Genomic DNA, 24,138 nt, shown 5'->3' with positions numbered 1-24,138 from the left:
TGTGACTCAAATGGTAGAGTGCTTGCCTTAAGCTGAAAAGCTCAGGGACAGCACCCAGGCCTAGAGGTCAAGTCCCACAACCAACCAAAACAAAAAACAAAAAAAAAAAAACCCCAAAAGCCAAAAAACAAAAAAAAGAAACATGAAAAAAAAAAAAACCAGAAGGTATCTGAAACAATTTTGTAGATGCTCTGGAAAACTATATTTAGGGCAAACAAACGAAGTACAATCAAGTAAAAGTAATCTTCAAAATGGCAGAAAAGTTTTGTGGCAGTTTACTTGCTTTGTCCCACTCCATCCCTGGACAAAGCCTTACCATGGAGCAGCAAGCAGAATGACTTTCATTCCTTATCCATACCTTGAGCTCAAAGGAATAGAGTAAAATGATAATGTCATATTTTTTACCTCTCTGGGATATACTAAGGGATTTCACATGGCTCAGAATACAGGCAGGAAAGCGGCACGCACTGCTCAAAAAGCTACAATGAAGGTTACTACAAACCCCACTGATTATAGAGGTAGGAAATAGGAGATGTGAAAATACAACATCTATAATAGGCCATCAAGGCCCAAAGAAGGTGGAGAAAATGCTTTGGAATATCTGCTCACTCAAAAAGCAGCCATGCATGCAAGGGAATTTAGAAAGCCATACACATACCCAAACCAAAAAAAAAGTATTTTAATAAAAAAAAGCCTCAATCTCTTTCTTCAGGGTGACTGTGAAACTTAAGAGGAAGCCAAGCTAAGTAGTAAGTATCACCCCAGTACAAAGCAAATATGCTAAGACAGAAAAATAAGAGTGTGCTTATGTGCCCGTCTGCTCTCCCTCTTGCTCTCCCTCTCTCTCTCCCTCCCTCCATTTTTTCTATCCCTCCTTCCCTCTTCCTTTCCTCCCTTCACCCTTTAATTCTGGAGGTATTACGATTTGAACTCAGGGCACTGTGCTTGGTAAGCAGCAAATAGAACAGCTCTACCATTTGAGCCAAGCCCCCAACTCTCTTTTATGTTTTTTCAATGTGTTTGTGCATCTCAAATAGGAAATCTACCCAAACACATGGAACTGTTCACAAAATAATTTACTTTTTTGGTAGTAGAATACACAAATTTAATAAAATATGTGGAATGCTGCTTACCTATGAGAAGTGCTTAAATATGTTTATTTTTATCTCTAATTTACATTAAAACATCATATTATACAAGCAACATCTTTTGGGGAAAATCATTTACTGTTGAAGCATAAGATAATTTTATAATAACTTACATAATGTCTTTAATTTGTGTACAAATGAAGTTATTCATCTGGAATAGGGATGAAATACCAAAGGTTTTACTTTGATAATGATATTTTCAATATAAAATCAGTATAGAACACTATATAATGTAATAATAGCTCACAAAATAAGACAGGTGCCGAAGGCTCATGCCTGTAATCCTAGCTACTCAGGAGGCAGACATATGAGGATTGCAGTTCAAAGCCAGCCTGGGCAGGAAAGTCTGTAAGACTTATCTCCAGTAGCTACCAGAAAACTGGAAGTGGCTCTGTAGCTCAAATGTAGAGCGCTAGCTTGGAGCTGAAGAGCTCAGAGACTGTGCCCAGGCCTAGAGTTCAAGTCCCGTAACCGAACAACAACAACAACAAAAAAAGTTCACAAAATAATTCAAACACTCTCAAAACAAATGGACTACTATTGCCCCTATGACACACACAAAAAAATAGAGAGAATCCTATTTCCAAAGTTAACATTATACTTGAATGGCTAGTTTTCCATTTTTTAAAATCACAAGATATATAAAGAAACAGAAAAGCACGACTTAAGAGAAACTGAATGAACAAAAAACATCCCAAAGGAAGCATAGACATTGGACTTAACCAAACAAAGACATTATCTTAAATTGCAATTAGTTGGGAATGATGACATTTAGCCCTAATCCTGCCATTTGGGGAGCTGAGGCAGAATTCTGGCTTTGAAACAAGCTTAGTTTACATAGGCAATTCCAAGCCAGATTGAGCTATATAATGAGACCCTATGTAAGAAAGAAGAAAGGGAGAAAGGGAAAGAGAGAGAGAGAGAGAGAGAGAGAGAGAGAGAGAGAGAGAGAGAGAGAGAGAGAGAGAGAGAGAGAGAGAGAGAGAGAAAGAGAGAAAGAGAGAAAGAGAAAGAGAGAAAGAGAGAGAGAGAGAAAGAGAGAAAGAAAAGGGAAGGAAAGAGGGAAGGAGGGAGAAAAAGAAAAGAAAAAGCAAGACAGGTGCAATAGGTCACAGCTGTAACCCTAGCTAGTTAGGGCCTGGTATCAGAAAAATTACTACAGTTCAAGGATAGCCTAGGAAAAAGTTCTTGAGATCTCTATCTCAACCAATAAAAAAGCTGGATATGTTGGTAAATATCTGTCATCCCTGTTATGTGGGAGGCATAAATAAACAGGATGGCAGCTGAAAAAAATAATGCAAAAGAGGATTGGGGCATTGCCAAAGTGGCAGAATGCTGGCCTTACAAGTGCAAGGCCCTGAGGTACCACAGTATCTTCAAAATAAGTAAGTGAATTTATTAAAAACTACCACAACAAAACCAAAACTTTTTTTTTGTTGTTGGTTGTAAGGTTTGAACTCAGGGCCTGAGTGCTGTTTCTGAGTTCTTTAGCTGGAGGCTAGCACTTCCACAACTTTGAGCCACAGCTCCACTTCCAATTTTCTGGCAGTTAAATGGAGATAAGAGTCTCAGAGATTTTTCTGCCCAGGCTGACTTTCAAGTACGATCCTCAGATCTCAGCACTGAGTAGCTAGAATTACAGGTGTGAGCCACCAGCACTGAGCCCAAAACTCTTTAACTATACTAAGTTCTAAAGAAAATTCCTTAGGGAAAGAGGAAAACTTCAAGTGAACATCATCAGAATTATCAACAAAGAGGAAGAATTAAGAAATTATAAAAGAAGCTAAACAGAAATTCTGAAGCTAAGAAGTAAATTATTTCAAATACAAATAAGAGGACTGGCTCAAATCTGGTTGCTAGTCAAGTACAAGATACAAGTACAATTAAAAAATAAAAACCATCTCTATTCCATTACAGCAGTACAAACAGACCATGGTAGAATGCAAAAGAAATTCCTTTCATTGGTAGGAAAGATCATGCCTATAATCCTAGGTACTTTGGAAAAAGAGATGGGAAGATTTAACCTCAATGCCAGTCAAGGCATAAAGTCTGGAATACCTCCATCTAAATCAATAAACATTGAGCATGGTGGCTCATGCCTGTCATCCCAACTGCATAGGAAGTATAAATAGGATTGTAGTCTAGGCTAGCCTAGGTCTCTTTCAGATAGTAATTTTGGAAATTCTTCCCTACTATGTCAAATTGATAAGTAGTATCTATGTGTGTGTTTGTGCGCACACACACGTGCACATGCACACCAGTCCTGGGGCTTAAACTCAGGGTCTGGGTGCTGTTCCTTAGCTTTTTCATTCAAGGCTAGCACCCTACCACTTGAGCACCCTACCACTTCCTCCATTTTGGTGCTTAATTGGAGATAAGAGTCTCACGAACATTCTCACCCAGGCTGCCTTTGAACTTCTATCCTCAGCTTCTTGAGTAGCTAAAATTATAGGCATGAGCCACCGTTCCTGGCCAAGCAATTTCCTAAAGGTTAGATGCAACACAAAGACTGAAACCGCACCAATGAACTATGTATGTTGTGTGTGTGCATGTGTCCCAGTCCTGGGGCTTGAGCTTTCTTTAAGGTTTAAAGTCAGCCCAAACAGGAAAGTCCATGAGACTATCTCCAATCAACCACCAAAAAATAGAAGTGGAGCATGGCTTAAGTGGCAGAACACTAACTGAGCAAAAAAAAAGCATAGGAACTGCCTAAACCGTAAGGAGTTCCAGCCTCAGAACCAGCCAGTAATAGATGGATGGATGGATGGATGGATGGATGGATGGATGGATGGATGGATGGATGGATGGAGAGAGAGAAAGAGACAGACAAAGACATACTGAATGTAAAAATATGGTATTCATCATTAGTATCATAAAAAGAAACAATCCCAACAACCACTTGAGAAAAATTCCTGCTCAGTGTAATGGAGAATTCATCTAGAAAACCGTCAAAAGCTAGTAATGGCAGAAAAGAGATCCATTTCTAAAACCCAGTGTTCAGAAGCAGCACTCTGCAGAGTAAAATAGTTCTTTGAGTTAACTGATTCCCTATAAAAAACCCCCATCTCATTCTTTGCTTGTTCCCACATCCACCTCCTAGTAATGGCAGCTGGAAGTAAATCCAGAACACAAATTTAGTAGTGGAGTCTCAGCACATTCCTTTCAATTCTGTTTGAAATATCCACAAAGGACCTCTCCTCATGTCATCAGAAACAGTAAGATGGTCGTTGGCTATGTCTACATCCAAGGTAATATCTACTTGAAACTTCATCACTGGGTTCATCTGTAAAATGGCTCTCTGTTGGGGCATTCTTCACTGGTTTCGGAATCTACACTCCCAAGCAGGAAAATGAATTCAATGTCTGTCTTCTCTGAGACCACAGACAAACAAGAGCACAATAAACCCTCATGCAGGATAAGCTCCAACAAACAACAATCCTTTGTGGCCCGGCTGGATGAATATGGGGACACAATGGTAAAAAGGTACCAAGAGATAGCCACTTTTCATCAATCAGGTTGCACTACTGTTTGAGAAGTTTCAAACAGTGCCTTGAAATAACATGGAAAATGTATGGAATCTTCTTCACCACCCTATATAAAATTCAGTTTTACAGACTTAGAAAACTGTAGTTTAGGAAAGTTTATAATGATCATCTATGTCATTGTCTGCCCAGCTCCATGGCTCTCGTTTTCCTGAAAGCTATTTGGCCATTCTCAGAGTTCCCATGTGATCCTATTCGCCTTATTCCAGTTGATTAACTAAAATATGGTATCTGACTCTGTGTTAACCAATGAATCTTTTCCTTCAGAAATCTAGATTTGAGATTCAAAGATTCAAAGTTACTGGTCAAAGCTGAAGCTATTTAGTTATAAAGCCCTGGTGCTGTGGGCAACCATATACCACATATGACTAAAACCAGCCTACAAGAGGAAAAGAATGAAACTAAGATAATAGCAAGAAAGACTGTAAAGTCCTTCTGGAAGCATGGTTCAAGTGGTAGAGCATCAGCCTTAAGTGAAAAAGCTGAACAAGAGTGAGAAGACCTCAAGTGCAAGTCCCAGTACAGGCACAAAAAAGAAAGAAGAATAAATAAAAGAATATAGAAATCGCTTGCATTTGAAGCGTAGTTCCCATTCTCACTGAAATTCAACTAAATCTTTTCTTTTTGAGATCAGCTTTTCCGGAATCTATAACTTCTTTGTGCATACAAAACCAAGCTGTGGGGCTGGGAAGGTGGCTCAGTGGTAGAGCGCTTGCCTTGCATGCCTGAGGCCGTGGGTTCGATTCCTCAGCACCACATAAGCAAAAAGAAAAAAAAGCCGGAAGTGGCGCTGTGGCTAAAGTGGTACAGCGCTAGCCCTGAACTGAAGAGCTGAGGGACAGCGCCCAGGCCCAGAGTTCAGGCCCCACGACCGGACCCCCCCCCCCCCAAAAAAAATGTATAACAAAATCAAGCTGTTTTTTTTTTTATCACTTACAAATGGAAGACTCCTAATTAATTCAGAGGGAGAGGGGGTTGGAGGGATGATGAGGGGGAGAGAGGGAGAGCTGGGGGAATGTGGGTACGAAGGAAAATCATTTACAACAATCAACAAGTATTAATAATATCCGGTATGTTCAGACTTCAAGGCAATTCTTACTAGAGAGATAAGATTAATGCACAAAATAGACTCATACAAGATAGCTATGATTGTGTTTTCAGCTGCATGAGACAGAGAAGTACAATAAGAGTTCAAAAACAAAAATAGCAGTGTAACACTGCTTTATGTTATATGCCATAAAGATGAGAAAAGTGGTGAGCCAGACATGGAAGGAAAGCAAAGTCATTTCTAGAAATAGAAAAACAAGGGTAAAAAAGACAAATGAAGTATTACAAAAAAGCAAGAAATTCCACCTGCTTTGTGGAATAGTGAGAAATGGACTAAGTAAACAACTAAAACTAAAACCACACAACATAAAGCACTAAAGTTAAGAAAATGATACTGAATATATGATATGAGATATATACTGGCAAAGAGCTAGGGCTTATCCCACTAATCTAAGAATGTTGAGTTTGGTTCATGTCTGTAACCAGAAACCTGAGAATCATGGTTTGAAGCTAGTCCATGAGACATTTCCATCCAATTAACCAGCAAAAAGCTGGAATTGTCTGGGCACCAATGGCTCATGCCTATAATCCTAGCTACTTAGGAGGCTAAGATCTGAGGCTCCTAGTTTGAAGCCAGACAGGCCAGGAAAGCCCATGATATTTTTTTATTTCCAATTAATCATAGAAAAAGCCAGAAGTGGCACTATGGCTCAAGTAGTAGAGTACTAGCCGTGAGCAAAATGAGCTCAGGGACAGAGTCCAGGCCCAGAGTTCAAGATCCAGTAACAGCACTAAATAAAATAAATAAATAAATAACCTGGCGTTTGGGTGAGATTATAACAACAGAAAATCAAAGAATATTTAAAACTAAGTAATTTTATTTTACTTTCCTCCCAAGTTTCCACAAATTATTTTTACCTATAGTGGAGTTTTCATCAAAAATTTACTGTAAAGCTAAAGCTAAGCTATTAACATGTATCAGTATATATGCAATTATGGCACTGCATGTGAATTTACTTCATTTAATACTTGATTAAAACCTGTGAATTGCTGAGTGTTGGTGACTCCCATCTGTAATTTGTGTGATTCAGGACACTGAGATCTGATCATGGTTTTAAGCCAAGAAAGTCTGTGAGACTTTCATCTCCAATTAACACCACACACACAGAAAAGCTCAAGTGGTAGACAGCTAGCCTTGATCAAAAAAGCTCAGGAACAGTGCCTAGCCTCTGACTTCAATTCCCAGGACTGACACAAACCAAACCAAACTAACCCTATGAATTATTATTATGACTTATTTTTTGGCAGTACTGGAGACTGCACTCAGGGCTTAGTCAGAAGTTCTATCATTTAAGGCATGCCCAAACCCTTCAGAATTCTCATTTTGCAAATTAAATATATCCAGGCTCATGTAAGTTAGATAACTTGTCCAAGATCACATTACTTAAAAAAAAACAAGGCTGGCCTGTGGAATGGGAAGTAGGTAATAATTCACTAGCCAACCCAAAAATCTTTTTTCCCCAAGGACAAATCATGAAGATAACAAAAACAAGATGAGAGTGAAGCCAACATTTATTAAATATGAAGAACGATACAAAGCACTTTAATTACCCCATTTAGTATTTCTAACAACTCTATGCTTAATCTTACTTGAAGATAACATGTTCAAACTTTAAACCACCAAGAACTTTGCCTACAGTCACAATGGCTGGTCTAGGTAGAATTCAAAATCAGTCTGACTCTAGAACTCATGTGCCTATAATACACATTGCCTCTCTAACTGCAAGTCTACTATAACCGCACAAAGGAAACAGAATTAGGATAGAATGAGTAAATCCTTTGAAGTAGATGATAATAACTGAAAACAGAATGTTAAATAATCAATATATAGTATATTCATATATCTAGTATATTCATAAACTTTTGTTAAACAGCAACTTCTTTGCACAACTAAAGATAATTTAAAAAATTAAAAAATAAAGATTAAAAAATTCGAAAGGTGGGCTGGGAAGTCAGTGGTAGAGCGCTTGCCTTGCATGCATGAGGCCCTGGGTTCGATTCCTCAGCACTACATAAGCAAAAAGAAAAAAGCCAGAAGTGGCGCTGTGGCTCAAGTGGTAGAGTACTAGCCTTGAGCTGAAGAGCTGAGGGACAGCGCCCAGACCCAGAGTTCAGGCCCCACGACTGGACCCAAAAAAAAAAAAAAAAATTCGAAAGGTTATATTCATTGTCATTCCGATACCTAAGTAGTAAAATTCAAACAAACACTGAAAGAAAAAAACATATAAGCATATACCTAAAACAATTTTGTGATAAGATTAGGAATTTAAATAAACTTATTTCAAGTTGAAGCTAATTTGGGATGGTTTCACAGTGAATTTTGCCTTAGACTCCTAAGTCAGACCCAGAAATCCGAGAGAAAGGATATTAGCTATAAAAGATCATGCAATTTTTCAATTAACAATTCAGAGTCAAGAGTAGCATTTGGATTCTTATTTCAGTTTTTCTTTCATTATACAACATTCATAATTTTGGAAAATCAAACTTTTCCTAGGCTGACAGGTACTTGACAAGGTCAGTTCTACTTATGCCAATTAGTCCTCACTAGAACAGCATAAAGCAGCTCAAGAGTTGAGGAGAGCTAACTGGATTCCCATTTCAGAAATAACTGGATATCGCAGTAAATTTAAGCAACAAGGTCTGATAAATCCCACAGTCAGAGCCTAAAGTTAGTTATCACTAACTAAAACATTCATACTCCTGGAGCAGTGACACTAATCAAGATGTATTATACTTATAAACTGATTTGTTGAATTGAAACCCCTTAATACAACTAAAGATAATAAAACAAATTAATACTCTTTAATGTGACAGTAAATATGCATTAAGGAGTATAGGTGAAGACTGATTGAGCTATGCAATAAAAGCTGAAAAGATAGTCTTAGAATTAGCACAGTTGTGTTACTATCATATAAAACAAGACAGAACAATGGAAACAAAAGAAAATTTAGAAATAATTTCAAGTACACATAGAAATGTAATATACCAAGAAAGTAGTATCTCAAACCATTAAAAATAAGCACTTTAAAATAAAGGTGATGGGTCATGCCTGTAATAATCCTAGGTACTAGAGAGCCTGAGATTTGAGGACTGCATTTCAAAGCCAGGAAAGTCCATGAGAAGACTTTTATCTCCAATTAACCAGCTAAAAGTCAGAAGTAGAGCTACAGCTCAAGTGGTGCAGCACTAGCCTTCAACAAAGAAATGCTCAGGTCCTGAGTTCAAGCCTCAGGACCGCACAAAAATAAAATTTAACATAAAGAATCTGAATGGCAAAAAAGGACACAAAATAGATACATAATTTCAAACATATTTGCATTTTACCACAGAAAAGGGACTAAGATTCCTAATGTGTAAAAAGCTCCTGAAAATACATTAATTTTAAAAACTCAGTAACATTGTGGAGGAGATGGGGAAAAACAAGTTGTTTAAGGATACAGGTGGACCTGTTGCAACAATGAGAAGTACAAGTTGTCATGTCATGTCATTTACAATGTTGGGGGGGGGGGAGGATTGGGTGGGGGCGGGGAGGCTGGGAAGGGATGTGAAGGGTAAACAAAGGAGGAGGCTGCAATGCTTGATAAGAAATGTACGCATTATCCTGCCCATGTAATTGTAACCCCTCTGTACAGTATGTTCACAAAAAAATAAAATTAAAAAAAAAGATAAAAAAAAACTCAGTAACAAATATTGCCAGAAAGTTCACAGAAGTACAAATGATTCATAAAAATATGAAAAGATGTTCAACCTTACTTATAAGAGCAACAGAAATTAAAATTACACTAAGATATTATATCTCACACTTTTCAAACTTGTTTTTTGTACTGGTTCTGGGGCTTACACTCAGGGTCTTACACTCTTTTGTCTTTTTCTGTTCAAAGCTGGTACTTGTAAACACACTTTCCATGAGAGCAATAGATAATTCCATATATTACTGATGGAAATCTAAAATAGTACCACTCCTAAAAGGCAGAGAAAACTGCAATACTGAGCAAAATTATATACACATACATATGTAATTTTACATACATATGGTACCTCTAAAAATCTACTCTAAAGATACTTGGCAAATATATGAACAGACTTACATGTATTGTTAGTAACAGAAAAAGAAAATAGCAAATAGTAATAGCAAAATAGTAATAACAAAAGAACACAAACAACATAAATATCCATTGACAGAAAACTGAATAAATGATGTTAATACCCACAAAACAGAATAGCACGCAGCTCCACAAAGGAATATCACCATTCCACAGTTCAATATATACTATCTTTTGCACCAGAAATGTATAAAAATATAAATATAGGGCTAGGAAGGTGGCTCAGTGGTAGAGCGCTTGCCTTGCATGCATGAAGCCCTGGGTTCAATTCCTTAGCACCACATAAGCAAAAAGAAAAAAGCTGGAAGTGGCGCTGTGGCTCAAGTGGTAGAGTGCTAGCCTTGAGCTGAAGAGCTGAGGGACAGCGCCCAGGTCCAGAGTTCAGGCGCCACAACCGGACCCCCACCTCGCCCCCCAAAAATATATATATAAGCTTACATACATACGTATGTATATGCCTGTGTATGACAGACTTTTCTTTAAGAAGAAATGTTAAAATATTAAGAAGTATAAAAATAGGAAAAGAAACAGAAAGGACACAGTTGAAAATGAGAATCTTCTAAATATATCTTAAATAGTTTTAACTTTTAAATTGCTATACACAAAAATAAAATTACATTAAAAAGGAAAGAAAGAATTCCTAACTATGGGGGAGAAAAAAATCCTCAAATCAAATAGTTTAATTGATGAAAAAGTATAAGGTACTTTTTGTTTTCTTTTCAAAACTAAAATACTAATTCTACTCACTGGACAAAGATAAGAAACAATTTTAACCCAGTAGCAATGAGTATTCAGATCAACATGCTTCATCAAAAAAAAGCTTCCTGGAGAAATAGCTGATTTCAAAGTCTGGGACAAGAAATGTGCCGAGATCTGCCTGGGCATCTTAATGTAGCAAATATAAGAAAGCTCCATCAAAAATGATTAGGATTACATACAAACATAGGAGAGGCTCTCAGTCAAAAATAGAACGGAGTATTGACAAAAATGGCTGGAAAAACACCAAAAATGTTTTCTAAATGTTTCCCTATTGATGTCAAAAATAAGACAAAACCCAGAAAGAGCAGTGCTGCTTACATCTTGTTTGTTGTTCGTGTTCAAGAGAATGAGGGTAGGACACTGGAAGCAGTCAAATTAGCATGCTTCTTTCTACCACAGAGCTACCCTCCCATACTCTCTTCCATTGTCCCTTGAGGCCCGAAGTGATAGCAACTGAGTTCCCCAGGGAACTGCTCTATCCCCAACTGGATTTCCTTAAACATTGTCTATACTTTTGCAAATAGTCCTTTCGTTAAACTGTACTCAAATTACACCAAGTCTTATTACAATAAAGTTCTAAAATACCTTCTGCAAAGTAGCAACTAAAGATTGGGGGACTTGTGCTGCATATCATGAAATGGCAGTCCCATATGGTTAAGTGTAAGTTCTTCTCTCAATAGAATTAATTAATAAATGTGAATGGAATAGAATTAGAAAATCATTCATTTGCTATCCCTAATAAAATACTTGGCTCAACTGAAAATCAGTGGATAAAATCACTGGCTCAGTGATTTTACAAAATGTTCATGGTCTGTTACCTCCTGAACACAATGACCAACCTTAATGCCACTAATGGTGAGCCAGCCATCTTATTTTATACCTCTTGATGTGACACAAAAGAAAACACAATCTATGAAGGATTTTACTAATGATCAAATCAGGCTTTTAGGTCAATTTATAAAGGGTATAATATAGTAGGTAGAGAAACAAGTTGAAATATATCAAAAGGCAAACTGAAAATTCTAAAAGGAGAAACAGTATTGAGGTTAAAAAAAAGTTAGTGAATCTTAACAAAGAAGCTGAACATGGTAGTGCATGCTTGTTATCCCAGGTCTGCAGGAGGTGTATGTATGAAGACTAGAAGCCCTGGTTGAAAAAACAAACATGAAACCCAATTTGAAAAATAACAAAGCAAAAAGGTTTGTAGCTCAAGTGGTACAGCGCTTATCTAGCAAACCAAAGGCTCTGAGTTTAAACCCCATACCACAATCATATACAGAGATACAAAAGAAAAAAGAAAAATCACTTTTAGATGCTCAGGAAAATGAAAATGTAAACTGAAAATTAATGATACCAAGGAGTTTCTAATATTCTTTTTAATTTTAATTTCGTTATAATGGTCATTGTAGTACATAAGAAAATGTCCAGGCCCCTGGTACAGTGGTTCACTCCTACCATTCTAACATCTCCAGAGCACAGACCAAAAAGATTGCTACTTGAAGCCAAGCCTGGCAAAAAGTTAACAAAAATTACATCTCAATAAGCTGAGCATAGTTGCTAGCCTGTCATCTTAGTCAAGGCGGGGAGGCCTTACATAGGAGGATCAAGTCCTGAGGCTGATGAGAAGTGATCAGGTAGCATGATGGGCATGTACCACCATGCCTTTTTATTGACAGGATTATGCAAACATTTTTCCCTACTTGTCTCAAACCCTAGATCCCCACCTCCCATACAAGTCTGATTATAGACATGAGCTACTGTATCTAGCTGCTTGCATTTTTAAATTAAGAGATGCTTATTAAAGTTGGGCACTGGTAGGTCATGATTATAATTCTAACTACTTTAGAGGCTGAGACTAGTAGGATCAAGGCTCAAGGACAGCTTAAGTAGAAAACTTTGTAAGATCCCTTCTCAATGAAGAGCTGGATATGGTAGCTCCTGTGTTAGCTACAATGGAAAAAGTCTAACACAGATCATATCTAGGCACTCATCCAGGTAGAAAAAGAGACCCTATGGCAAAAATAACCAGCAAAAAACAGGGCTGACAGAGTGGCTCAGCAGTAAGAGTACTTGCCTAACAAGCCTTGAGTTCATACCAAGAACCATCCATCACAAGAGAGAGAAAAACAGAAATGGAGATAGAGTCAGAGAAAGAGAGGACAGACAGATGAGACAGGCATGCTTATATTAAAATGTTTGGGTACTGGGTGCCAATGGCTCAATTCCTGTGATCTTAGCTACTAAGTGAGATCTGAGGAGTACGGTTTGAAGCCAATCCAAGCAGGAAAGTCTGGGATACTCTTTTCTCCAACTAACCAGCAAAAACCTGAAGTGGAACTGTAGCTCAAGTGGTAAGAGTGCCAGCCTTAAGCAAAAAGCTGAGGGACAGTGCCCAACCCCTGAGTTCAAGCCTCTATACGAGCACAAACACACACACACACACACACACACACACACACACACACACACACACACACACACACACACACACACACACACACACACACACACACACACACACACACACACACACACACACACACACACACACACACACTAAAGTTTAGGTAAAGGGTAATCTATTTAATATATTTTAGTAAGGAAAAGCTAAATGATAGATGAGTCAAGTATAATGAAATTCAAAAAGCACAATTGGGGTTCCCTATCCCACTTCTGTGTGTTTGAAATGTTTCACTTTAAAATAATCAACCCCCTCAAAAAATGTATTTTTTATACTATAACTACAGTCTCAAACTTGGTGTCTATAAATTGTATTTTATGCAGAATCCTAGATCTCATCCCCAAAATTTCTGATTTTATCTGGGTATGTGCCCAGATTCCATTTTTAAACAAGTTCCTCAAGTGAATCTGATATAAACAATCTACAGACTCATATCTGAAATTATATACTTAGCTTACTTTACCACAAGTCTTTAAATAGATCCCAAACCTTAAAGGAAAGGCATGATCATCTCTCTTACTTCCAAGTTAAGCCTCACCCCACCCCTATCTTAGTGTGACAGACATTTAATTAATCCTCTACCTGAAATTATAAATTTCATGACAGCAAGGCCCATGTTTGTTTTTACTCATCATGGTATCCCAACTGCACCCTACCTGAGTGCTTAGCATACAATGTATATCAAATAAACATTTGTTAATGAATGATAAAAAGAAAAAAGAAGAGTTAATGTGATCCATGGTTTCAAAATTAGTTATGAGTTATAAACATCTCAATTTCTTGCCAAAAGTTTATATAGGAAGTATGGCTCAAAAAAGCACAACACGAATTAGCTTACCTTTCAAAATATAACACAAGTTTAGGATAAGCTCTAACTTCTCAGAGAATCAGACTTTAGACATTAACTTGAATACCAAGCTTCCTACTAATTGTTTAGAAACTTTAATAAATGTATTCTATATACAACAATTCCAAACAAGGAGAGTAAGGCAATGCTAGAAAAGTAAACTGAAGGCATGCATTTTAATGGGCACACAAATGAGTATCTTAATTATCTCCTCCATTCAAAAAGTACAAACCTCTAAAGTTATTCAAAGGTAAGTGCCAAATGTAACAATTAGTTTAGGAACTAGCTCCAAAATCAGCATGAACCAAAGATGGTTCATATTCTTTTATTTCTACCTAATGTTATTTAACTTTTAAATTTTATTTCATAAATAACAAACCAAGGAAAATTTCAAAAAAAGCTTACTAAAGTATAATAAAAGCACCCTGAGTTTTAGTGATAGGAAGAGTATAAGTAAATATCTGATCCAATTCTTCTTTCTACAAATAGACAAAGTGAAGCCAAATAAGAAAAAAGAGAAACAGATTTATTTCATCACACAGTTAATACCAAAACAAGGTAAAGCCAGTGCTTTATCTTGTGTGCACATTTTCTAGTGGTTTACTGTGGACTTCAATTAAATAGATGTATCCCTGGAAATGGGAAAATTAAACTATTGGATTAGCTGCAGCAACAGAACTCAATTTTCTGATATGTGCGTTTTTCTGTCATTCATCTTAATAGAATTTGTAGTTTTCACTGTGTCTCCAAACTAGCAAAAACTTATTATAAGATACAAGTAAGCTGTCAGGTCAAAGTCTAGTCTAAAACTGAATTTAAAATTTATACACAGTTCCTTCTTTTGGATTAATGAATGACCCAATTCATATCTCAGCTGTTACTCTGAGCCACCTCTCTATACACCCACAGGATGCTTGTAGTGCAAGAGGACCTATTTACAGAACACATACTAAAAGAAACTTACACAAGGTAAACAAGATAACTACATCTCAACAAATTAGCTCCCTTTCCTTAAATATCAAACAAACCCCTGACACAAAGCAGGTATATTATAAATCATGACTAAATGAACAAATGGTCCTCAAAACCCCTTCCTGTTCTACTGAATTGATCTGAATGTCTGTTTTTTTATTTATAGTTAGCCTGAATACCTAAGTAAAACACATCTGGGTTTTTAATTTATGGGCATGGCTTGAGGTGTTAAATTATTCTATACTTATAGAAGACAATATGCCAGTAATATTACAATATGGCAATTAATAAATGTTTACTAATCACATGCTATAACAGATTTGCACTATTGTTTAATTCTTAAACATCCAGTACTATAACTCTTCTCATTTTCCTGAAGATAACACAAGCTTTCAGAATTTGTTTCAGTACATACATGACAAGTCCTAAATTTGACCCTACACAAAGATTTATAGTACAAATAAATGAATCAGGAGACTAATTTTGTTTTTTAAAAACCATTCTTAAAAAGGTGTTTCTATGGGCTGGGAAGGTGGCTTGCCTCTCATGCAGAGGCCCTGGGTTCGAGTCCTCAGCATCACATAAGCAGAAAAGGCCAGAAGTGGCACTGTGGCTCAAGTGATAGAGCGCTGAAGAGCTCAGGGACAGCGCCCAGGCCTAGAGTTGAAGCCCTAAGACCAATCAAAAAAAAAAAACAAAAGGGGGGGGGGAGGTTCCTACCATGAGTGGCACATGTAATAGGGCAACTTGATTGTTCTTGGTATGGAACTCACATCAAGAGATTTTGGAAGCAGAATTTTTATACCTGGGCAGCTGGTGAACTTAAAAAAAAAATACTAACAAATAAAATCTTGCAACATAACATGAAAACAGTCTGGTGTAAATTGGGCATGTGCCTGTAATTCCTAGTCATTAAGAAATTGGGAGGGACTAGGAAGGTGGCTCAGTGGTAAGAGCACTTGCCTTGCATGCCTGAGGCCTTGGGTTCGATTCCTCAGCACCACATAAGCAAAAAGAAAAACCCGGAAGTGGCACTGTGGCTCAAGTGGTAGAGCACTAGCCTTGAGCTGAAGAGCTGAGGGACAGTGCCCAGGCCCAGAGTTCAGGCCCCAGAACCGGACCCCCCCCCCAAAAAAAAAGGAAATTGGGAGTAAGAAGTTTGTTCACTTGAGGCCAGGAGCCTGGGCATCATGTTAAGACAGAAGAGGAAGAAGGAAGAAAGTAGTAGTAGTAGTAGTCTGGTCTAACCCAACAAGATGTGCAGCTGATATTGTCAGAAGACAGAAGAGGAAGAAGGAAGAAAGTAGTAGTAGTAGTAGTCTGGTCTAACCCAACAAGATGTGCAGCTGATATTGTCAACACTAACATGTAAATTATGAACAATAGTAGGTACAGGGCTTTGAGGCCTAAAGATGTAATGGTCTCTGATCTTTTCATTTTACTAACAGAATCCTAAATTTTATTAAGCCAACTTGCATATTATTCATACAGATTATACAATAATTTAGATTCCAAAATGCTACTCAGGATCTGTTGTAATAATTCAATGTATAGGCTAGAACTGTTAAATAAATTAAAAGTTTCATGGCAGATCTAGTAGTGATATTAATGACAAACAATTTTATGAATAAAAACTATTTTGGGATTTGAGAAATATGAGTAAAAACAAGATACCAAAGTAGAGATGTTGAGAAGGCAGTCAGACACTTGAGATTTTAAAATATGATAGTAAAATAAAAACATATATTTAGGTATCAGTGATGAAAGGTAATCAAGTCTGTAAAGACGATGAATTATCCAAGACAGTGAAAAGGAAGAGATCGTTATAAGCTAAAGAATGAGGTAAAGAAAAACATTAAGCCTAATGAAAAGATGGGAAGCACTAAGTAAACAAAGCCAGGAAAGGAGAAATTTTGAGACTAATATCCAAATCTTCATTTAGTTCTGCTTCCCAATTTTTTTTTAAAAAGGGAGGGAGAGGGAAAGCCGGAAGGGGGAAAAGGAGGGAGGGATGGAAAATGCAAATGAGCAACCATGGTACTAAAAATATGTTCAAAGGATCAACACAGTGTTAGAACTCAGAAATTGGGGCTGGGAAGGTGGCTCAGTGCTTGCCTTGCATTCATGAGGCCCTGGGTTCCATTCCTCAGCACCACATAAGCAGAAAAGGCTGGAAGTGGTGCTGTGGCTCAACTGGTAGAGCGCTACCCTTGAGCTGAAGAGCTGAGGGACAGCGCCCAGGCCCAGAGTTCAGGTGCCACAACCGACCAAAAAAAAAAAGAAAAAAAAAAGAACTCAGAAATCACTATAGTTCCCTTCATTCTCTTGCACTCCACCCTTACACTTTTACCAGCTACAAGTAAACTGCAAAGGTCAGAGCCAGGTGCTCACATTTGTAATCCTAGCTAGTCTCGAGGCTGAGATCTGAGGATCCCCATTCAAAGCCAGCCCAGGCAGGAAAGTCCATGAGACTCTGAATTTTAATTAACCAGCAAAAAAGCTGGAAATGAAGCTGTACATCAAGTGGTAGAACATTAGCCTTAAGAGAAAAAAAACTAAAGAACAGCATCCAGGCCTTGAGTTCAAGTACCAATACTGGCACACATACCAGAACATGGGAGGAGGGGGAGGGAAAGGAAGGGTAGGAAAAGGGAAGGGAGAGGAAAGAAAAGGTTAGACAGTCACTTATCAGGTTCTTCCAGCTACATTACTTTATAACATTCATCATTATGGTCCCTCAAAAAAAAAAAAAAAAAAAAGGTTTTTCGCTTATAAAGCTAAGTTTTAAGAGACATTTGCCAGTAAACTGGTCAGAAACCAAAAGGTTTGGGAATTTCCATTATAGAAAAGTAGATTCTGGAAAGAAGAAAGTGAGGCAATGATGACTCCCACCTATAATCCCAGCTATTCAGGAGGCTGAGATCTGAGGACTGTGGTCCAAAGCTAGCCTGCACAGAAAGTCCATGAGACTCTTATCCCCAATAAACTATCAAAAACACATAAGTGGAGCTATGGCTCAGTGATAAAAGTACTAGCCTTGAGCACAAAAGCTCAGGGACAGTGCCCCAGCCCTGAGTTCAAGTCTTGGGACTGGAGTGCATGCACACATGCATGCGCGCGCACACACACACGCGCGCACACACATACACACACACAAGTAAAATATAAAAATAAACAGGAATAGTTTAGCCTTAATGTTCTGAAATTACAAAAAAAAATCTACAAATAGAATATACTGCACATTGCCCATATTCAGTAAGTATCATTTAAGTCAGGTGACAGTTGTTGATTATCTGTAATCCTAGCTACTCAGGAGGCTGAGACCTGGGCTAGAAAGTCCACAACACTCCATCCCCAAAACAACCAGCAAAAAGCTGGGCTTGGTTTAAGTGGTATAGTTTCAGCCAAACAAGCAAGCTAAGCAAGGTGGAGGCCCTGAGTTAAAACCCAGGTTTGGGCAGGGAAGGAGGAAGGAGGTAGGCAAGGAAGAAAGGAAGGAGGAGAAGGGGTGAGGAAATGTCAGATAAATAAATCAACAAAGGGGGCTGGGAAGGTAGTGGTAGAGCACTTGCCTTGCATGCCTGAGGCCCTGGATTCGATTCCTCAGCACCACATAAGCAAAAAGAAAAAAGCAGGAAGTGGCGCTGTGGCTCAAGTGATAGAGGTTAGCCTTGAGCTGAAGAGCTGAGGGACAGCTCCCAGGCCCAGAGTTCAGGCCCCATGACCAGACCCAAAACTAACTAACTAACTAACTAACTAACTAACTAAATCAATCAATCAATCAATCAATCAATCAATCAATCAATCAATCAATCAACAAAGATCAAAACAATCTAGAGAGAAAAGCAACTAAGGTATAAGAAAGGGGAATTATACCTACAATATAGGCTTAGTCCAAAATCCAGAAAAGGAAGAGAACATCACTGAAAAAGAAGTCATTCTGAACAGTAAAATGAGTGAATGAGTGAATGCTCAATGATAAACACAAAATATTACACAAAGAAAAAACCTACAAAACTGGAAAGAGGTTTTTGTCTCCAGAGAAGACTCTATAATGTTTATGAAATTCAGATACAGTAAATAAAATTTCAATACTAGCCTTCAATTGTTACAGTACTGAGCAAAGAAAAAGGACCAAGAGGGCAAAAGGAACCAAATCTGTTCACTAACTAGCCCCTTCTAAATGATATTTGAGCTCCACAATTTCTATCAGTCCTAACTCTGAAAGCTTTCATGGCTTAGGCTCCTTGTCGCTTCTTTTTCTTCAATCTTCATTTTTTACCCTTGGTGTTCTACGTTTTTCCCTTTATTATTACAACAGGTTCAACTTGTACCTCTTTGCAACTGACTTTCAAGATCATTATTTTTAATTAGTTTTATATTTCCAATAGTCTCTAGGTCTTTTCTTCATAATTGAATCACTATTCCCTCAAATATACCTAAAATTGAACATAAATGTATTTATTATTTTTCCCAAGTGATTTCCAATCTTTGCTATTCTGATATATATTCCTTATAATTCAGGCTCAATATTTTTAATCATCTCATAACCCCCTCTCTCTTTGATTCCTTTGCTTTCAATCAACTTCAATCAATTCTTCCTTCCTCATTTTCATGCCCAATTTTGGGGCTTAACCCATTTCTGGGCTATTATTGTAACTTAAGAATTCCCCTATCTCCAGTCTTTTCTGACAACAACATATCTTGCACACAACTACCAGATTCATCTTTATCTTGTGACAGTTCTAAACTCCTTAGGCCTAGTACTTAAGTCCTCCAACCTAGCCCCTATCTCACTTCCAACATCAGCTTCTGCTTCTAACCCCAATCAAATTTCCAACATCATCTTCTTCTATTTCCCTGAACATGTCATTTTAGTCATGTTTCTATTCCCCATTGTTGTCCTATTCATCATAAAGCATACTTCCTTGGCTCTCTCAACTAATAACATTTTTTTTCTCTTCATTTATGAGAACACACACACATATAAGATATTCTTGAACATTCATTTGAAATTTGTCACATATTTTCTCAGTATGTGAAGTGTTTTGTTTCTGTGTATGTAGATGAAACTATTAATCCTAATTAGATAAGAGTCTCAAAAAGTTTAAGACAATTTCCTTGTATCCTCCTTATTTCTACAATTATCTGAGGTTCTCATCAAATACAAATACAGCTATTGCAAGAGGGTAGAAGACAGCTTATCAAACAAACAAACAAACAAACAAACAAAAATACTACTAATGTCTTCCTGTAACCACACTTCACAGAACAAGAGGTCAAAAAAAGCAAAATCGGGATAGGGGTATAATTTGGTATCATAGTGTCTACCTAGCATGTGGAAAACCCTGGGTCTATCCCATCACAGCAAAAAATTAACCACCAAAACAATAAAACCTAAGATACACAGATAAAAAATGAATTAGATGTTGAACACAAATTCTTTTCATTTCTAAAATGTTTTAACTCCATTAAGAATCAACGTTTTTCATTTTCTCAATACGAAGAGCATCCATAATGATGAGACGCTTCAAACACACTATTCTTAACACTTTGTATTCAAGGATGCTTAAAATAATTATGAAACTTTAGGAGAGAAACTTTACATGTGAAAACCATAACAGGTATTTAGAGCAACTGAAATGCTGATTTCAAACAATACATTAAAGTTTCTTCTAAGAATGGGTTTTAAATGGTTATATATCAATGGTATTATTCTATTGTCAATCTGAATTCCCAAAATTACATTACATAATATACAAAATTTTGTCCATATACAAGCTCTCCAAAACTTTATAGATGGTGTGGATTTGTTTGTATTAAGTTGTAGTATTAGATGGCTTTTTGTTGCCAAAGTAAAAGGAGAAACTTGCTCACAAGCAGTTTACAACTTATTACAACTTATGGGGGGAACCAAATTCCAATTATTTACATATGTTATCAACCACTGAATGCCCTTTAAAATAGGATTTTTTTCATGTCACAACTTCTTTTGAATGCTTTAAAAGTAGCAATGCTAAAAATACCACCACTAAAAAAGGGCCGTTATAACATTTGGTGTGGTACTAAAATACTATAAAAAGACGTCAACATTGCGATGACCTATACATTATCTTAGGTTTTTACACTTAAGTCAGAAAAAAAAAATTCCTTCAACCTCAGGACACCCATACCATTTTATCTCAACATCACTTCCTCAACATTGACAACTGTCATTGCCAAATCTAAAACTAAACCCCTAGGCGCTAAACCTCTGTGAGTAGAAAACAGTCTTTCTAATATTACTGTCAACCAGATGTGGAAGATAAATAACTCCTAAAATCACGCCATTCAACACTACTATGTACGTAGTGCTAACTTGGACGTGAGAACAATATGCCTGCAACAACAGCTTTTAAGTGGATCTTGGGGGGTTGGGGGGAAACAGATGAGGTCAGTCAGTCGAAGTTGAGCCAGAGCAGCTAACAGAGACCCCTTCCCGTGGCTGAGACTCAAGTGGTAGGTACGCCACGGTTCCTTGGGAAACAAAAATCTGGCGTTTTCCGAGGTGATAGGGCACACCTGAGCCTTTCCCACGCGGGTACCCAGGCTGAGGACCAGCGGAAGGCAGTCCACGCGGAACCCAGGACGCGCCCACGGGGACAGACCGTGCCGCCACACACTCACCAGCAAACAATCCGAATTCACTTCCGATTTGGGATCCCGCAGCAGGTTGTCGATTTTTTCAAACCGGGTCTCAAAACTGTCCCCAGTCGACATGTTGCTGGCTCCTGTGTGACAATACCCTCGTACCAGCACCGGCAGCGGAAAGCAATTTCAACCCCACTTCCTCCGCGGCGGTGAGTTCGCAGCCGCCGCCGGGCGCACGAGCCGGAACCTCGGGGTCACCAGGTGCGCCCGCTTCCCGCTCCGACCTCCCCCCACCCGCCCTTCACTGAGGAGACCACCTCCGCTCTCCAGACCCCGGGCCGGGGGCGACAGCGACCCACAGCCGCCCGGATGCCCAAAGTCGCATCCCACCCGGCAGCCCTCCGCGACAGCCCCACGGCGCTGTCGCCAGCAGCCTCGTCGCTCCGGCGAGGCGCCTCAGCCTAGCGGGCCCCGGCTGCCTTCGCCATGGAGGGGCCCGGGGCCCGGGATGGGCCGGAGGAGAGAAGGAAGCGGCGGCCGCCGCCGCAGCAGGGTGGAGACTCCCTCGGGGCAGCCGGGGCGGGCGCGGAGGAAAGGCGAAAGCAAAGGGCGGGTGGGGAGCTGCGCCAGCCGCCGCCGCCGCCGCCGCCGCCGCCTGGGCCGCGGGCCCGGCCCGCTCCGTCCTGAGGCGCGGGAGGCGGACTAGCCCCGCAGCCCCGGCTCCACCTGGCCCGGCGGACGCGCGGATCCGTCTCGGACGAGCGCTGGTTGCCGCAGGACAGCCTCACTCTCCCATTTTCGTCGGGTCGCTGCCGGGTTCGCTGCCGCGGTGTCCGGCGGGGCAGGGCGAGGTCGGTGCCCGGTAGAGAGACGTAAGACAGGTTGAGGAGCGGGGTCGTGAGGAAGACGGTGGTTGGATCCCGGCGGCTTGAGGATGCGGGGCGGGGGGGAAGCTCCGGGGAGGGGCTGCGGTCCCGGCTGGGAAAGGGCGAGCGGCGGCGGCGGCGGCGAATGCCTCCGGGGGGGTGGGGCGAGGGGGGGCCCGAGAGAGACTAATATGTCCGCCTTCCTGTTCAAACAAACGGGAGACCGCCGGCGCGGACTGCGCATGCGGGGCGCGGACGCTCGGAAGGGGAACCGGCCGGGCCCTGCGCGCGCGCGCACGCTGGCGCCTCTCCGGGCGGGGCCGGCCGGGTGGCGCGGGGCGGGGTGGGGCGGGGCGAGCCGGGGAGAGGTGGGGCTGGGCCCGGGGGCGGCGCGCCCAGGGATGGGCGGCCCGGCGGCCTGACGGGAGGGCGGGGAGAGATCCAGGCGCTAGTCGGCTCTGGGGAGCCGCGCATCTCTCGACTGTGAGCCGCCTTGGAGGTCGGGGCGGAGGAGGCCCGACCTCTCCTTTCCCGGCCTCTGGGTGGCGGGCCTGGCAGCTGCCCCAGCGTTTTGTTTGAGCGCCAGAGGAGGTTCGTTTCCAGGGTCTCCATCGTCGGTCTTCAGTGAGCCCCACACGTTCAGTCTGTTCACGATGCCATGGGACAGGTACCAAAGCCCTCAGCGCGGGTCAGGGGAGCCTTCAAAGATAGAGTCCACAGAAGTCAAGCTCAGTTTAATCCAAGGAGAGAAGTGTTTTCCACAGGAAAGCATAAAGTAAAACCGGTGCTTTTTGAGTTGTTCTTAACGATCGCTCTCCCATCAACCACCTGCGGTACCTTGCTTTCCTCTCCTGGATATGGGATGCTGCTGCCGCAGTGAAAGAATTGTGATTTTTTTTTAATAATAAAATCAGAGACGTGAAAAATAATGGGCGTTTTCTCCCAGTCCAGTTGCTGCATTGCGGTGTGAGAATGGGCGAAAGACTGGTTCCACTTGCTGAGGATGATCCTCAAGGCAAGAAACCAACTGGTATTTGTTTCCAGTCAATCTTTGGTTTTTGCTCATAAGGAAAATTCGAGATCACTAGGAATAGAAAACGTGCGTGTTTTGCCCTCACACTAGAAAATGCTACAGCTGAACCAAATATCTATCTATCAAAACATTGTATAGCATATGAACAGTCCACCAACATTTATGATGTGAGTCAGAGCTAGGAAAATATTACAGTTTTGGAAAGTATTTCTATTTTCATTTTATTAGGTTCAAGAAATATTTAGATATTAAATCCAAGATATAAACCAAGATAGGAAGTAAACCTTCACACACAAAATAATCACAGCAAAGATGAAAAAGTAGAGACAAACTTCAGGTATTTCATGAAATACTTTTGCAGTGAGTTCTTGGCTCCAGTGTTTTGCCAGTCATGTGAATTAGATTTATTTTTAAGCATAGGGCTTAAAATAAATCTGGCAGTTTCCCTAAAATAAATTTACTAAACCCTGCTTGTCCTTTATTTTATTACCATTTTTAGGTATTCTTAGGAATTCTGTTGTTTCTCAGAGAACTGAACATTATGTTGCTTTCCATTTGGACACCCAAGAGAAAGTGTTGGTAGCCAAAATAATATATAAGTGACACTGATATGATGCCTGAGTGGCTGGCAAAGCAAAAGCAATATCTGTGACACCTATATGTTTTATTT

At 39.7% G+C, this 24,138-nt stretch overlaps 1 protein-coding gene across 1 annotated transcript in view; it reads right to left on the bottom strand.

Moving 5' to 3' along the window:
- The window catches only part of Rock1 (Rho associated coiled-coil containing protein kinase 1), a 118,723-nt gene extending 96,232 nt beyond the window's left edge, over window positions 1–22,491 (bottom strand). The window contains exon 1 of the mRNA XM_070029464.1: window positions 21,606–22,491. Coding sequence (XP_069885565.1) covers window positions 21,606–21,698 — 93 coding nt within the window. The 5' untranslated portion in view covers window positions 21,699–22,491. The remainder of the gene's footprint in view (window positions 1–21,605) is intronic.
- Window positions 22,492–24,138: the final 1,647 nt, after the last annotated feature.

The sequence above is a fragment of the Dipodomys merriami genome, unplaced genomic scaffold, assembly GCF_024711535.1.
Source record: "Dipodomys merriami isolate MVZ:Mamm:240054 unplaced genomic scaffold, mDipMer1.0.p SCAF_2, whole genome shotgun sequence".
Lineage (NCBI taxonomy): Eukaryota > Metazoa > Chordata > Mammalia > Rodentia > Heteromyidae > Dipodomys > Dipodomys merriami.
This window is presented reverse-complemented; position numbering and strand designations above follow the sequence as displayed.